At 48.4% G+C, this 16,572-nt stretch overlaps 1 protein-coding gene across 1 annotated transcript in view; it reads left to right on the forward strand.

The window, feature by feature from the left end:
* Positions 1–12,060, forward strand: part of Eps8l3 (EPS8-like 3) — a 60,366-nt gene extending 48,306 nt beyond the window's left edge. Inside the window, exons 2-19 of the mRNA XM_013031873.1 lie at positions 2,458–2,511; positions 2,689–2,753; positions 4,137–4,295; positions 4,575–4,724; positions 4,826–4,881; positions 5,222–5,367; positions 5,449–5,564; positions 6,303–6,426; positions 6,516–6,577; positions 6,801–6,875; positions 7,176–7,324; positions 8,811–8,892; positions 9,076–9,107; positions 9,578–9,758; positions 9,942–10,070; positions 10,634–10,707; positions 11,423–11,555; positions 11,814–12,060. Of these exons, the coding sequence (XP_012887327.1) occupies positions 2,481–2,511; positions 2,689–2,753; positions 4,137–4,295; positions 4,575–4,724; positions 4,826–4,881; positions 5,222–5,367; positions 5,449–5,564; positions 6,303–6,426; positions 6,516–6,577; positions 6,801–6,875; positions 7,176–7,324; positions 8,811–8,892; positions 9,076–9,107; positions 9,578–9,758; positions 9,942–10,070; positions 10,634–10,707; positions 11,423–11,555; positions 11,814–11,825 (1,776 nt within the window). The 5' untranslated portion in view covers positions 2,458–2,480 and the 3' untranslated portion in view covers positions 11,826–12,060. The remainder of the gene's footprint in view (positions 1–2,457; positions 2,512–2,688; positions 2,754–4,136; positions 4,296–4,574; positions 4,725–4,825; positions 4,882–5,221; positions 5,368–5,448; positions 5,565–6,302; positions 6,427–6,515; positions 6,578–6,800; positions 6,876–7,175; positions 7,325–8,810; positions 8,893–9,075; positions 9,108–9,577; positions 9,759–9,941; positions 10,071–10,633; positions 10,708–11,422; positions 11,556–11,813) is intronic.
* The last annotated feature ends 4,512 nt before the right edge of the window (positions 12,061–16,572 follow it).

Here is a 16,572-nt window from a genome sequence, read left to right on the forward strand (position 1 = left end):
AAAAAGTGCAGGGTCTCTTAAATAGGGTCAGAGGGAAGCCTAGGTTCTCTTTTTTTTTTTTTTTCTGGAGGCAGCCAGGCATCCTCCAGGGGTGAGGGTAATGGAGAGGGAAGTGGTAGGGAGGGAGCCGGATGTGGAGAATGGGTGGGAGGAGCCCCTGCTGGGTGGGAGAAAACACAAGACAAACCCCACACATGAGAAACCTTAGCCCGGGCCACTCCATGCCCCTGTGACCCTGGGGCCAGCCTCCATGTTCTCTGACAGGCCCATGCCCTGTTCACAGTCACTTCCTAGACACGCGATCACGTGCCCCTGGGTGCAGCACATGTGAACTTACAGCACACAAACAAACCCACAGCTTCCCCAAAGTCTTAAGTTTACCTCTAGATGACCTGTCCTCCATTACGAACCCAGGCTTTCTAGGCCTAGGGCACTAGTGCCTCATGCTATCCTGGGACCCAGAGAAAGTACCCAAAAGGCAGAGGGACCAGGGGCTAGTCCCAGTCCAGAAAGCCACGAAGGAGGAAGCTGGGAAGCAGGGCGCTTCCTCAGCTCCAACTCAGTGTTGGGTGGGTGGTGGCTTAGGAGGCCTTCCCACCTACCAGAGTCCAAAGGGCACAGGTGTGGCTGGCTCCATTAGTCTCTCCACCACGGAGTCCCCTGCTCTCCCAGGGCCATCTGGCTGCCAGTAGGGCTCTGCCTCAAGCCAAGCCACCAGACGACTGGCTCAAGCACCAGCCCCCCATTAGGGGACCAGCCACCAAGCTGCATTGGCACCAGGTAAGAGCTTGTCCCATGGGGAAGATCAGGGCTTGAAGGGAGAGGGGATCCCAGGGCCAGCAGGTGGGGGCAGTTTGGTGGCACCCTCGGCCAGGGCCTGTCCCAGCCCCTTCCCAGATGCAGGCAGGAGGATCATCCCAGGTAGGGTCTGAAGGACTCTCCAGGGGCTGGAGGGTTGGGTAGTCCAGTGTCTGTAACAGAGCTACTCCTTCCTTGTGTTAAGCTCCTGCATTTGGAGTACAAATGGGGGCTGCCAAGGTCTTTAGCTGTTTACCCACCCACAGGCACACACGTGACCCACAGCGACCACCTGGTGTGAAGGAGGAGCGAGGAGCTGGGTAGAACTGGACTCCCTTTTCTCTTCTACTTCTAGAAGCAGGAAGCCAGTGCCATAGTGTGGGGGGGGGAGGGGGGAAGGGAGGCTTCCAGCACCCTTTCTCTTGGGAAAACAGGCAACAGAGATCTGGTCACTTCCTCCTCCCCTACTCCCGCCCTTCTTCACTCGTTATCCATTTTCCCATCTCAGCTTCCCAGATTCCCCATTTTCATACCAGACCTAGTAAAAAGGTGTGGGTGCTCACTTATACTTTGCCCAGGATACTCTAAGATTCTGTACTACACAGGTGCACCCCCAAACACGTGTGGAGACCCATGATGCATACATGCCTCACCTGGATGACACACACCCTTGACCCCCTTGACTAACCCCACCTCACACACACACACACACACACACACACACACATACACACACACACTCATACCATATCTAATTTTCTTACTTTTCAAAAGATTTGGATCCCAGACCTCCTGGATTCTGGCCTAATAAGCACACATTTATAAATCAATTAAAACATAGAGTGGCCAGGCAGACAGGCCTGGGTTCACTCTTGGTGAAAGCATTCCTTGAGACCCCAGGTCTTCTCCCCCTTTAAGTGTCAGAGTTCTCAACTGGTGAGAGGAGATACTAGAGGCCCCCAGACTTGAGGATTAAAGGAGTTATCAAAGGTAAAGCCCTTAGAACACCGCTCAGCACTTAGGGCCAAGGACATGGGTGTTGGTAAAGATTGAACCATGTGGGTTCTTAAGAGTCCTGGACACAGGTGTCAAGACAGGAACGCACAGGCATAGTGTGGCAGAGTGGTAATCGAAAAAGGCCTAACCAGGACAAGGATATAGTATCCTAGAAGATGTGTAGTCAGACATTCAGGCAGGTCCAGATCGCTCTCACAGTCACACACACGTGCACATACATGCATTGCACACTCCTCTAGAGGGTCTCTAGCTTGGAGGTTAGCAGGAGCTAATTTCCAGGTTGAAAACTGAAACTGGATTGAAAAATGCAAGTTTGTTGTATCGGAAAACTCTGCTAAGCCCTTGCCCTCTCTGCAGAAGTGGGTAAGGTTCATCCTCTAACTCCCAGGTCCAGGGGTAGGATCCAGTCCTAGAGCCAAATAATGGGAAGCCAGCCATGCAGTAGTGGCCGAAGCCTTTCCTTCTGTAGTCCCCGGTCTCTAAGCCCAGTCAGGATGAGGGCTCCTTGGAACAGAACACTCTCTGGAGCCAGGAGTCTGATCTCAGAGACCCCAGATCAGAGCAAGAACAGCAGTTTGCTCTGTTGTGCCTTGTACTCCTCTCCCCAGCTCTAATGGCTGTCTCTGATTCACTTGGTTCTAGGGAGCTTCCTCAGCAGTGGCAACATGTCCCGGCCCAGCAGCAGAGCCATTTACTGTAAGCTCTCCCTACCCCTACCCCTTTCCCTGCCCTACTTGGCTCTGCTCAACTCCCCACTGAGCTGAGCTCCCAAATCCCTGTCCTCTGGCCTGGTCCTCCCTATGACTGTGCTAGCCATTGCCTGAGCCTCACTCCAATTCTTCAACTGCCTCCTGTCCTGCTGATACCCAACAGTGCACCGGAAGGAGTACTCCCAGAACCTGACCTCAGAGCCCACCCTCCTCCAGCACAGGGTGGAGGTGAGTACTGCTGGGGCCCCAGGCAGATTTTAAAACCAGGGGCTCCTATGTGTCCACTGCTCTGCCCATACCCACGCCATGGAAGCCAATAGCTTAGTCTGGCCAAATCCCTTGGAAATAGAGCCAACAAGACTGGAGCTTGGTTGAGCATCTGCTAAGTGCTAGGGTCAGAGAGGGTGTGGTCAGGGTTGATTAAACAGCACCAAGTGAAGTCCAGTACTTGGACAGAAAGAAGCAGAGGGACAGGCAAAAGGCCACTTTAAAGCCACCTTACCTTAAACCCACTTGGCCCACCTCCTATCATACCATCTCCAGGGACTAGCTCTTTGTGGGAGACAATGCATGCCTGGAGAAAGGAGAGGGGGAGGGATGTAGCTTATGAGGGCTTAAGAAGACCATCATTGCAAAAGGGAGAGTCTGTCTGAGCTCCCAGTCTAGGCTGAGCTGCTGGAACCACAAGAGGATGGCTGGCATTTTGAGATCAAGTTATCTGAAGGGCTGCCAGGAAAGCAAAGGCAAGCTACAAAGACATGGCTGGAGGAGGATGCAGTGCTGAGGACATGGTGGGGGACATAGCGTGTAGGGTAGAAGCTCCCACCTGGCATCTTCGGTGTTAGGCTGGAATGAAGCAGGAAACCCCATGAGTGATGGGAAGTGGATTCTCAGCTAACTGAGGATAAATCAGACTTCTCTCTAGGCAGTGTGAACACAAGGAGGGATCTGGATCCAAGTAGGGATATGCAGTGGCAGATCTAGGGGCAAAAGGCAGATTGCATTTCCCCTTGGAAGATGGGAGTGGCAGAGGCAGAGTTGGGCTGGGGAAAGGCCCACTGGAGGAGTTTGGGCAAAGACAAAGCCCACCAAAAGATGAGGCTAGAAGGAAGGAAAGGACTTGAGTGGAAACAAATCACTCCAGATCTCTGCAAGAATCAGAAGGTAAGCTGGATCTTCCTGAAAAACTCAGGGCCTGAATTGGCAGAAGTGAAAAGGCATATGGTATAGGAGCAAAGGACAGGGATGCTGTTGGAAGGTGATATCTCAAGTGCAGTAAAGGAAACAGGGTAGAGTCTGAGGGTTCAGCAGAGAAGCTCTGACATTGCTTGTTAGGAGACTAGAGCCCATAGCTACCGGCACTCAGCTGCCTTGGGCCTGTCCTTCCTTTGAGTCCTAGAAGCCCTCCTGCAGCAACGAAGCCTCAGGCCCAGATGCCCTTTCCCTAGCCTGCCTGCTGTGACTTCAGTGGTCCTATTGCCCTTTCGGGAGCCTGGGACATCCCCCCATTCCTTAGAATAAACCAAGAACACATCTTTCTTCTCTTCCTGCCTTTCCCCTGCCCCCCACCACCTCCAAACCTCCTAGTGTGGCCTCTCTGTTTTTCCTTAGCACCTGATGACATGTAAGCTGGGGACACAGAGAGTCCAGGAGCCCAAGGATGCCTTGCAGAAGCTGCAGGAGATGGAAGCACAAGGCCGAGTATGGAGTCAAGACCTGATCCTGCAGGTCAGGGATGGCTGGCTCCAGCTGCTGGACATCGAGACAAAGGTCAGCCCTCCCACCAAACATAGCCACAGGTCCTGGCCTACCCAGCCTGTGGAAGAGCAAGCATCAGGCTTTTCCAGGAAGCCCTATATACCTCCCCACATACAATGCACACCCAGATCTACGAAGATTCAAGGGTCCAGGGGCAAGGGACAAAAGAACAGGGGTCAGTGTATACATCCTAACTGTGGGCCACTAGAGGGTGGGGGAAATCTCATACAGCTCCCAGGAGCCCAATTTGGCTCTCAGTGGCCTAGCAGTTAACTACTTTTCTTGGTTCAGGAGGAGCTGGACTCTTATCGACTTGACAACATCAAGGCCTTAGATGTGGCACTGAACACCTGCTCCTACAACTCTATCTTGTCCATCACTGTGCAAGAGTCTGGCCTGCCAAGCACCAGCACGCTGCTTTTCCAGTGCCACGAAGTGCAAGTAAGTGGCCAAAGATGGGGTTCAACAACCATCACACACACAAACACACACACACACACACACACACACACACACACACACCTGACTGCTGCTTCCTTTAGGCAGAGCGATTGAAGACAAGCCTACAGAAAGCTCTGGAGGAAGAGACAGAACAAAGGTAAGTATCTCCTGGCAAGGAAGACCTTGATCCCACATCTTGAGGAGCTCAAGAGCCTAACAAAGCAAGGTCTAGAATGAAAAAGGGCTAGGGCAGAGATGAGCAGGGTGAGGAGTGGGGCCCAGGGGACACAGGACATTGTCACTTCACACTGTTATGGGACCTACGAGGACTTGGGCACCAGGGAAATGAGTCAGGATGGAGTTGGAAGGAGACCAAGGAGCAGAACTGAGGCTCCTGGAGAGAGGTGATGGGTACCCCTGGGTCCTGGAGCAGAAGTGTAGGCAGGGCCTTTGTTCCAAGAGTCTTATTGATCATGTATCCCTCACCATGTCCCCAGCAAACCTAAATTTGGAGGCCTTTATCATCCAGGCCAGAACAGATGGAGAGGGCCTTTTCTGGAAAGGCCCTTTCCTATAGATCAGGCACCCTCTGTGGAGTGGGGATCCTCACCAGAACAACTCCACCAGATGACTCCAGAACACAGTAAGTTCCGGACATAAGGACAGGTGAGAAGGTTTAGATTAAAGTCAGAGAAGCTGTAGCCCTTGATCCTCTAAATTCCAGGCCTCCCACCATCTCCAAAACCCCTGCTACGCTACCACAGTACTCAAGAACCAAATGCCTTCACTCCACCCCCTCCAAGGAGGAGCCCATCCCCTGAGGACCCTGAGAGAGATGAGGTAATAGAGAATGTCTTGGGCTTTCTGGTCTTTGGAGAAGGGAGAATTATGGGAACCCTAGAGTCCTGAGAGGACTCTAGGCTGGCTACAGGAGATAGGACTGGTGAGCTTGGAGTTTGAATGCTGTCGGTGGAAAAATCTTGGTTGTGTGGTTGTTTGTCCTACATCTAAGTACAGACAGAAAATTATCAGTAGCTGACCTTCTGCAGTAATCCTGTCAAGACAGTAGGAGTCCCTGAATGAACTTATCTCAGTGATTCCCTGGTATCCTGGATGTATTATGAAACTGCTTACATTAGTACTTCCTGATAGCTTGTTATCTACCTTTGCCCTTTTGTTTATTTTTCCTTAACTCCTTTAAGAATGCTTCAGATCAACAATCTGAACTTATAAAAGTAAAGGATAGGGGGACATGTTCCATTGAACCCTGTCTGCCAGTTAATCCATGCCTTGCCCCGTGGTGGTATTGAAATATTAATTAATAATAGAATATCAAATATAAGCTATCATATTTAATCATATTTCTTCATTCATTGCCCTAGAATCTGCTGGTCAGAACCTGTAGACATCCTCCCCCTAGAAAGTCAGATTCCTCAGGTAGCCAGGGCAGGCTTGTTCAACAGAACCCATGCTGGGACTAAGGCTGGGACTGGTAGTGGGGAAGGGACAGCAGACAGGGTTGAGAGGTCTACGATCAGTCTATCTGCCCACTCAAGGCCACGGGTTGTTTGGGTCCAGGAGATACTCAATCACACCCTAAAGGACATCGAGCTATTCTCAGGGAAGCTGAAGGAGATCCAGGGAAAAGCCAATCACAAGAAGAAGAAGAAGGCCTGGAAAAAAAAGAGCAAGAAACAGGGTGGTGAGTGCTGTGCACCTAGGGAAACAAGTGGGGGGGAGAGGGGTAACTTGGGATGATCTGTGACACCCATTTTTGTCCATATCCCATAGGAATCCCACAGGAGCATTTCATTGACTGCTTCCAGAAGATCAAATTGAGCTTCAACCTCTTGGTCTGTGGTCCCTGTCAATTCCTCATCCCTTGTCTCCCCCCCCCCCCACCACCCAGTCTCTAATTTCAGCACCCCGAGCCTTTCCCTCCTCCTGTTTCTCTCCTGGGAAGTTTTGGAGGGTGCCAGGTTCCCAGCTAAAGCACAAACCATTATGTGGCACTGGGACCCTGTTGGAGGTGTTGTGAGGTGAAGGGTGGTGACAGACATTTTCATACATCCCCAGGGGAAACTGGCCATCAGGATGCAGGACACAAGTGCCCCAGAATTCGTGCACATCATCTTCCAAACTCTGAACTTCGTGAGTAGGGGAAGAATAGAGTGTTAAAGACAAACAAGCTGAAGTCAAGAAGGACAAGAAGGGGCTTTCTCAGGTCAAGAAAAAAAGAAAGAAAGGTGTTAAGGGAGGAGAGGGTCAAGGGAAGCAGTGAGGACTGCCCCTCACTTAACCCAACACCTTCTCCTATAAGGCCAAGAGACCATCTCTGGCATATAACAGAGAACCCTTAGTAGGCTAGTTGGTTAACATCAGAGCCATGGACACTGGAACCCTGAGCACACGCTGGGCCCTTTCCTTATCTGGCCTCCACCCTTCTGTTAGATCCTGTCGCAGTGCCCTGACCCTGGCCTGACAGCCCAGGTGGTCTCACCTCTGCTCACTCCCAAAGCCATCAATCTGCTGCAGTCCTGTCTAAGCCCAAATGAAAGTAACTTCTGGAAGGGGCTGGGTGCATCCTGGACCATCAGCCGGTGAGTGAATATGAGGTGCAGCCAACAATCATTATGTATTTCCAGCTCATTCTTACAATTCCAAGCAGAAAGTTATCCTTAAATACTATTTCCTTATCATTCTCTCAGGGTTACCTCTATTCTACTATCTCTATAAATTTGTCTGTTCTAGTTACCTGATGTCAGTAGAATCAAACATTATTTGTCATTTTGTGACTGGCTTATTTCACTCCTCATGTCCTTCTTTCTTTTTTATGTTCATTGCGTGGTTGTGTCACACTTTATCCATTTATTCATCAATGAATTGTTTACCCTAGTGTGATCTGATTTTATGTTGTTCTCTTTTAACTCAAAAAATGAAATCATTTATGGTTTCTGAACCTCCTATCTCTTGTTCATCTACCCAGAACTCAGTGTGGAGTAAGTCCTTACATCTGTCCAGCACTAGCAAGAAAGGAAAGCAGAAGTTTTGCAATGGGCTTAAACAAGAAAGTCTCAAATACTTGAACATTAAAGAAGTGTATTCGATGTATCATTTCTTTTTGTCTCAAAATCTCATCTGAAGCCAGGCACCAGTGGCTCATAAATACTAGCTACTCAGGAGGCTGAGATCTGAGGATCACAGTTTGAACCCAGTCCAAGCAGGAAAGTCCATGAGACTCTTATCTCCAATTAAACACCCCAAAAAAGCTGGAAATGAAGCTGTGGTTCAAGTGGTAGAGTGCTAGCATTAAGCACAAAAACTCAGGAACAGTGTTCAGTCCCTGAGTTCAAGCCCCGGGACCAGTACAAAGAATTTGAGACCTTAGAAAAATGGATCATACTGGGTGCTGGTGATTCATGCCTGTATTCCTAGCTGCTCAGGAGGTTGAGATTTTGCTGGTCAATTGGAGATAAAAGTTTCTCTGGCTGAGCCAATTAACCAGCAAAAAGCCAGAAGTAGAGGTGTGGTTCAAATGGTGGAATGTCAGCCTTGAGTGAAAAAGCTAAGGGATATTTATCCAGGTCCTGAGTTCAAACCCCAGTATGGCACAGGTGTGAATGTGTGTGTGTGTGCACATGCGCACGCACACACATTCACACACACACACACACAATTAAAAAGAAAAGAAAAAAGAGACTAAGCTCCACATGCTATTTATTTGGAAAACAGAGACTTAAAACAAGTTAGAAAAATATCTCCAGGGCCCCAATATTCTGGCACCTAACATTTTAGTTGTCATCTCCAGTGAGGGTAATAAAGTATCTGCTATATTACTGGGGATCAATGCTCAAGGATGAAGCTGAGAGGGGCCCACAGATGCCTACACTGTAATATTTATTCATGCTTAACTGTCTGTTCCTTTTCTCCTTTATAGGTACTCTATGGCCTTTCATCTGTGTACATATTCCGTGTCCCCATTATAACTAGATGATCCGTGGGCCTAGTCCTTCACATTCCCTCCCTTTCCATGTCCCCAAAGCCCAATACAGAGACACGATGGACTCAGCTTTGTTCTCTCCCCAGGGATGACTGGACAGGCACTGAGCCCTCACCTTACCAACCCACATTCTATGATGGATGGCAGCCTCCAGAGCCCTCCTCTCCGGTAAGGGATGCTCAGCATAGAGCCCTCCAGGTTCCAAATTCCAATCACAGGACTAAGGGCTTAAATGGAGGAGGAAGGGATGGGACAGGAGGTAGCTGTGCAGGCTTGGGATCTGATCGCTCTCTCCCTATCACCATTGTGGTTGCCTCCCACTCTCACTCCCTCTGTTTTTGTTCCTAGCAGGCACCCTTAAGACACCAGGACTCCTTTTCTAGGTAAGCCAGAGCTTACTGGGAACTGCTTGGCCGTGGGAGGAAGGGGCAGGAAGTGTCTCCAGGATCACAGAGATCCTCTGTGCTCTCTTGTAGTGAGATGCAGACATCTGCAAAGATACTTTTCCCCTCCTTGGGTACAAAAGCAGCATTTTTTTAACCAGCTAAGCTCCAGTCCCTTCTGATAGATACTACCCACACATGCCTTAGATTTCCCAGAGCTCAGTCATAAAGTGTTCAGAGCAGAGCTCTACTGGAAATGTCTTCAGAGACCAACACTATTTCAGAGCCCTCCTGTCTCCCACCCCTAAATACCACCTGCTGCCATCAAATTCTGGGCGATCCTCAAAGTTACCACCAGATTCTAGCCAGGAGGCATTAGGAGCTCTTGGGGACTGGGACTGGGACTAATACTGGGGTATCACTTCTGGGGCTCCTTCTCCAGCCATCCTGATTTTCCTTCATGATCAAAGGCCTAGGTCAGAGAGCACCTCACACTTTGCTCGGGAAGAGACAAACAGCCATGGTCTTCAACCTTGGGATGTCAACCTCCATCCCAGACCCACCAAGCCCATCCTGAAGATGCAGGTGCTATATGAGTTTGAAGCAAGGAACCCACAGGAACTGACTGTGCTCCAGGGAGAGGTGCTAGAGGTGAGGCCAGGGCTTGAGTTGGTGTGGAGTGGGTGGTCTGGATAGTTGGGCTGCCAGGCTGGATGGCCAACAGAGGAGGAAGAAGTGGGAAATGAGTTGGGAGAGTCAGAGCCTTGGGGGCGGGGGGGGGGTGGTTGCTTCCAGGACAGAGCCTCAGGTGACTGAAGTAGTGACTCTTGACAGGTCCTGGACCAGAGCAAGCGGTGGTGGCTGGTGAAGAATGAGACTGGACAGCGTGGCTACATCCCCAGCAACATCCTGGAGCCCCTGCAGATGGGGGTCCCTGGGAGTCAGGGCCAGTCACCCCCTCGGGTATTACATAGCCTAAGCTGTCTAGAAGCCCTGAGTCAGAGTGGGGAGGAGAGGGTGGACAAGGAAGACAGGATGACAAGAGGAGGGGATAGTTCTTTTATTTTATTTTATTTATTTGTCAGTCATGGGGCTTGAACTCTGGGCCTGGGCGCTGTCCCTCAGCTCTTCAGCTCAAGGCTAGTACTCTGCCACTTGAGCCACAGCGCCACTTCTGGTTTTCTGGTGGCTAATTGAAGAGTCTCACAACACTTTTCCTGCCCAAGCTGGCTTTGAACTATGATCCTCAGATCTCAGCCTCCTGAGTAGCTAGGATTACAGATGTGAGCCACTGACACCTGGCAAGGGGATAGTTCTTATTTGATTATTGATTATTGTTCAGTATTATTGCATGCTTAGAGGGTACCAAGTTCATCATAGAGCCACAGAAGGGAACAAATCAGGATGCCTGCTAGACCAGAACAGCAGGGGATTAAATAAGTGATTTATTGGGAGCCCAGAGAAGGGACCCACTGTGGGGAACTGTGAGATGACATGAGCCCTCATTGCCCCTCCTCCCATTCTAGGCTCCAATGCTTCGAATGAGCTCCAAGCCTGAGGAGGTCACAGCCTGGCTGAAAGCAGAGAACTTCTCCACTATGTGAGTGGCCAGCCCGGTGGACGGAGAGCCTTGTGAAGGACTCACAGTATAACTACAGTCACCCAGAGATCTAGAACATGCAGCCCACCCCTATTGTACATGACAACTCCATCCCAGGCTGCAGAAGACAGGCAGAAGGGCTAATGCCAGTCACTGGTGACTCACACCTGTAATCCTAGCTACTCAGGAGGAGATCTGGGGACTGTAGATCAAGCAGAAACACAAACGAAATAGGGCATAAAAGTCTGTGAGATTCTTACCACCAATTTACCAGCAAAACAGAAGTGGAGGTGTGGCTCAAGTGGTAGAGGGCCAACCTTGAGTAAAAAAAGCTAAGCAAGAGTGTAAGGCCCTGAGTTCAAATCCTAGTGCCAGAACAAAAAAGAGGGAGCTGGCCTAAGCCTAAGACAGGGCATCAAGTGGGGAACCCCTGCCAGAGTGAAGATTGCAGGGATCCTCAAGGATCAAGCTCCTACGTAATGAACTTAGAATCTCAGCTCCTGGTTCAGCTATTCAGCACATTCTATCTTCAAACCTGGGAGTCCTGAAGTAGGTTGAGGCCAAAGCCAATTGGCTCCTTTACTTTCGAACACCCAGTTCCATGAATGTTTCTGTAACCGCACTCTCCAAACCCAAAACAGCCCTTACTCTACCCAAATATGCAAGCCTTGCATCCTTTCCACCTCATTCCTGGTGGCTTCGATTTTGTTCCTAGCACGGTGAAGAGCCTTGGGACCCTGATGGGAAGCCAACTACTTCGCATGCGACCTGGAGAGCTGCAGATGCTGTGTCCACAGGAGGCCCCAAGGATTCTGTCCCGGCTGGAGGCTGTCAGAAGGACACTGGGAGTAAGTGCATCCTGGGGTCCTGACTACCATTGGGAAGGGCTGGTCCCCCCAGGATGAGAGAAAGAGTGTGGAGTGAGCAAGCCAGTGGCCCCAACCAGGGTGGAAATGAGCATGGCAGGTATTTTGGCAAGGGATATTTCTCCAAGGGGCTGCCTTCCTGCACTCGGGTATGTCTTGAAGCACCATCTTATTTGTGGTATGAGCTTTGGTGCTCCCTCAGCTAGCACCAGCTCCATCAGAATCCTTTTCTTCCTTCAGATAAGTCCTTAGGCAACAGCTCAGACACTTCCAAGACTAAGGAGCTCTCAGATGCAAGATGGAGCATGTGGTCCTCTTTAGAGCCCCAAGAATTCCTCTTCCAGCTTCCCAGCTCATGGCAAACCACACATTTCAGCAAAGAGATGAATAGGTCCAGATACTGCAGCAAATGGTACCTTTCTTACTGTGCTGGAGCCTGCCTCAGTTACTGCCTATTTATTTTATCCCTTTCCTAAGCCTGGCTCAATTATGCCCATGCTTGTCAATAGTCTGTTCAGTCCTTTTCTTCCCCAATAAAAAGCACCTTCAAACCTGTTGCGGCTTCTTCTGGGCCTGATGGGAGCCAAAGGAAGGGCAGGGCAGGGCTAAGACACAGCACTTGAACATCAGCAACTCTACCTCTATCACTGGCCAGAGTGTCTGAATGGGAAAGGAAATCTATGCTGCAACCTGGAGCCTGGAGTTAGCATTTGATACCTGTGGTCCGAGCTTGCCTGACTCTTCCTTTTTTCCTTTTTGTATTTTATGTCCATCCTGGGGCTTGAACTCAGGATCTGGGCACTGTCCCCTAAATGTTTGTGCAGCACTCTACCACTTGACCCAGAGCGTTACTTCTGGGGTGTGTGTGTGTGTGTGTGTGTGTGTGTGTGTGTGTGTGTGTGTGTGTGTGTAATTGGAGATAAGAGTTTCATGGACTTTTTGCTGCATGGATTGGCTTTGAACTGCAACCCTCAGATCTCAGCCTCCAAAGTAGCAAGGGTTACAGGAATGAGCACAAACTCCAGACAAGGCAATGCTCACCACCTATATCCTTTGGTGTCAAGTCAAGGTACCCAACATGGCTGAGTATTGAACTTCAGGGCAGCAAAGAACACGTGATCCACAGTGCTGTACTTGAGAACTTCCTCTTTCAATGGGACTTTTGTCTCCTGAAGTTCAGCGAGCTGAATTTCCTCCTAGTGGAAATTAGTGGCAGAGCAGAAGGGACGTGACCAGAAAGGGAAAGTCGTTCTGCTCTGGGAATTCAAGTGTTTCCACTTTGGGCTCCTGTTCTCTCTAAGGTTAAGGGGAGATTGTTGGGTCATCTGTGGCTTCTAATGTTTTTCGGTGAAAATAGCTGACTTTCACCTCAAAATTTGTCATGGAATGAACTCCCATCTCCACATAAAAGGATCTGTGCTTTTATTGATTTCATTTATGAAGTCTGACATACTTATGGATTTAAAAATGTTCCTTTAAGTCTCTCTTAATTAAATTTCTACATGACTCTAACATTGTTTGGGGTACAGAGTAACCTATTTGGGGGCTGCTTATATCATTCTTCCAAAAAACCATCTCTTGCAGCTAGGAACACAGAATAGGAAAGCAAAATTTCCCTCTCATCAAAGAGAAAAAGTCTAGTAAGAGTCTTAAGGTGTGACTTACAAGGTCAAGTTTAACCAAAAGCAAGATTGTTCAGAATGAAAGAAGGACACAGTAGCTCATTACCTGGGGACTTCTCAGAGCTGGAAGGGCCCTAGAACCAGGGAAACTGACAAGATAAAAAAATAGTGTTCGATGCCATATTCCCCCCAGACTTCACAGAAAAGACTGAGATGAAGTGAGGAGCTGTCAGGATCGTCCGTTTAGGTGGGCTGGACACACAGACCTCATTCTGAATGCAGACTCTCCATGGAAACTTGGGCAACACCCAACTTTCCTGGGCCTCAGTTCTTTTAGATATATAAAACAGACAAAATACCTACTTTACAAACTTGTTAAGCTGATATTAGAATAAATTAGCTAAATTAGCAATAATCATTGCCTAGACTATCAAAGATGCTCATGCCTCCAGTGAATGTGTGACTGGCTTTTCGTTATCTTAGAAGGAAAAACCCAGGTAATTTAAGGTCATGTGTCCCTATGTTGTCATTTGTTCCCTTTGTTGTTTTTTAGCCAAGTGTCTTTTTATAAATTCCCAGCAGGACACAGTGGCTCAAGCCTGTAATCCAAGCTACTTAGGAGGTGAAACAAGGCATGACTGTTTGAGGCCAGCCCAGTCAAGAGCGTTTACAAGACTTCATCTCAACCAGTGGCTGGCTACTAGGAGGACTGAAGGCCAGGACAGCCAGGACATAAAGTGAACCCCTATCTCAACAAATAGCCAACACAAACTGGGCATTGGTTGCTCTCATCTAGCTACTCAGGAGGCTGAAATCTATAGTGTTATGGCTCCAAGCCAGCCCAGGCAGAAAAGTCCTTGAGACTATCTCCAAAATAACCATCAAAAAGTCAAGTTGGAGGTATACAGTGTCAGCAGAACAAATAAGCCAAGTGCTTAAGAGACCTTGCAATCAAACTTTGGCAAAGGCAATAATAATAAAAGTAATAATAACAACAACAAGAAGCCAGGCACTGGTGGCTTACACCCATAGTCCTAGCTACTCAGGAGGCTGAGATCTGAGGATCATGGTTCAAAGCCAGCTTGGGCCGGAATGTCTGTGAGACTCTTATCTCCAATTAACCACCAGAAAACCATAAGTGGCACTATGGCTCAAATGGTAGCGTGCTATCCTTGACCCGAATTGCTGAGGGACAGCACATAGGCCCAGAGTTCAAGCCCTAGGACCAACCAAAAAAAAAAAAAAAAAAAGCTAAGGGACAATGCCCAGGCCTTGAATTCAAGATCCAGTACTGTACCAAAAAGTAATTAAGTAATTAATTAAAGCTTAAGATTTACTTCAGTTGAACTAATGGGAAAATTGATTTCCCACTACTAGGCTAGAGAGAAAGGGGCTAGAAGCCCCATAAGGTCATGCTGTACAGGCTGGGTACCCTCCTCCCTCCTCTTTCCTCCATCTCCCTAGTCAGCTCACAAATCCTATCTCTGCCACCCAGCAGTGACATTGTTACAACTCTGCGGCCTATTTTCCTTTCTCATGGCCTCTGCACAAACAGAAGCTAGCTTCTTCCCAGGACCTTCAGGGAACTCCTACAGATAGCTTGTTTAATCAAGGTCACCATTGTGTCCATGTTGCTAAATCCAGTGGATAACTCTTAGGCTTCAGCTTCCTGGATCTTTTAGTCATATTTGATAGACTCACTCATTCCCACCTTCTAATGTCTTCACTTAGTTTCCAACTACCTGTTTTCCTCTGACAACCCTGGCTACTTTTTTATAGAGACCACCTTGGTTTGTTCATTGGTATTTGCTTCTAAATGCAGAGCTCTGCTCTTCTCTGTTGACCTCACTTCCGTGGCAATAATGAAATCTGAGTTTAAGGCACCCTCTTCCCCAGCCCCAGAATCACACATCAGGTCCTGCCAAAGAGAAAGGAGGTTTATTCCTTAGCATGGGCAGCCATGGGAAAGCAGCACTTCAGTTCATCTTCAGTCATCTGTGGAGTACAAACAGCTTTGAATAGACAAAGAACTTGGGGGAAAAGAAAGAGAGAAGCATAGCCATTCAACATTCTCATTGTCTCAGCACTGATCTGGTGGGTCCTGATGAACCATCATCTCAGTCCTGTTCTCAGGATACAGAGAAGTTATTATCACCACACTACTTAAGGAAAGCCAGCTGGTTCCCATGATATGACTATGCCTGCTCCAAGGTGCAGCCTTGTCATTACAGATAATTGTCCTCATGGGGGGAGTGGATTTGTTACCCAGATCTGTTGTTTCTTAGCTTCTTAACTTCTGTCTCTTGTCCTAAAGATGTTCTCAGTGTGCTGCTTAGAATTGAAGTGATTGCAAGATACATAGCTTAAAACAAAGGCCATGCATACAAAACTGAAGTTGGGATGACAGAATTATTTCAGTTAACTCATGGGCCCCAGTAAGGAGTTAATGCTTTACAATCTCACCTGGTTTTTTAATGTTGTCTGCACAGTGATGATTATCTCTACTTGTTGCTTGCTCTGCCTAGATTTCTCTAGAGTCCTCTGTAACACCGTGGCTGAATTCCACACCTGCTTCAGGCCTTTGTTTAAAAGTTAACATCTCTGCCTGGCACTTGTGGCTCAGGCCTGTAATCCTAGTTACTCAGGAGGCTAAGATCTAAGGATTGTGGTTAGAAGCCAGCTTGGGCAGGAAAGTCCATCACACACACACACACACACACACACAAAGTGGAGCTGTGACTCAAGTGGTAGAACACTAACTTTGAGCAAAAAAGGGCAGCGCCCAGGCCCTAGAGCTCAAGCCCTAAGACAGACAGACAGACAGACACACACACACACACACACACACACACACACACACACACACACACACTCCTTTAAAAACACAAATCTCCTTCCTAGCCCAGCTCTCACACCCTCTACCATTCCCTAGAGCTCATCTCTCTTTTCTTTCTCTACATAGTATGTGCATAATTCTTTGACTTATTGTAGCATTTATTTTTTTAATTTTTTATTGTTATTATAAAGGTGATGTAAGAAGGGTTACACTTACATAAGTCAGGTAAAGAGTACATTTCTTTTTGGACAGTGTCATCCTTTCCCTCCCTCTCTCCCAGTTTTTCCCTCTCGTCCTCACCCCAAAGTTGTATAGTTCATTTTCAAAATAGTGTGTAGGGAGTACCACTGCTGCGTTTGTTGACCCTTTGTCCCTCCATTTCTGTGTCCTCCCTTACCGTCCCAAAGACAAGACAAAAAGAAGAGATAACAAAAATAGCAACAAATTAAAGAAAGAACACAAAACTCTTGTTTCCATTATAACAGATTCTTAAATGCGCTTTTGTGAGGAGCTCTGCCTCCTTACTCGGGCCCACGATTTA

Source organism: Dipodomys ordii, unplaced genomic scaffold, assembly GCF_000151885.1.
Source record: "Dipodomys ordii isolate 6190 unplaced genomic scaffold, Dord_2.0 Scaffold146, whole genome shotgun sequence".
NCBI lineage: Eukaryota > Metazoa > Chordata > Mammalia > Rodentia > Heteromyidae > Dipodomys > Dipodomys ordii.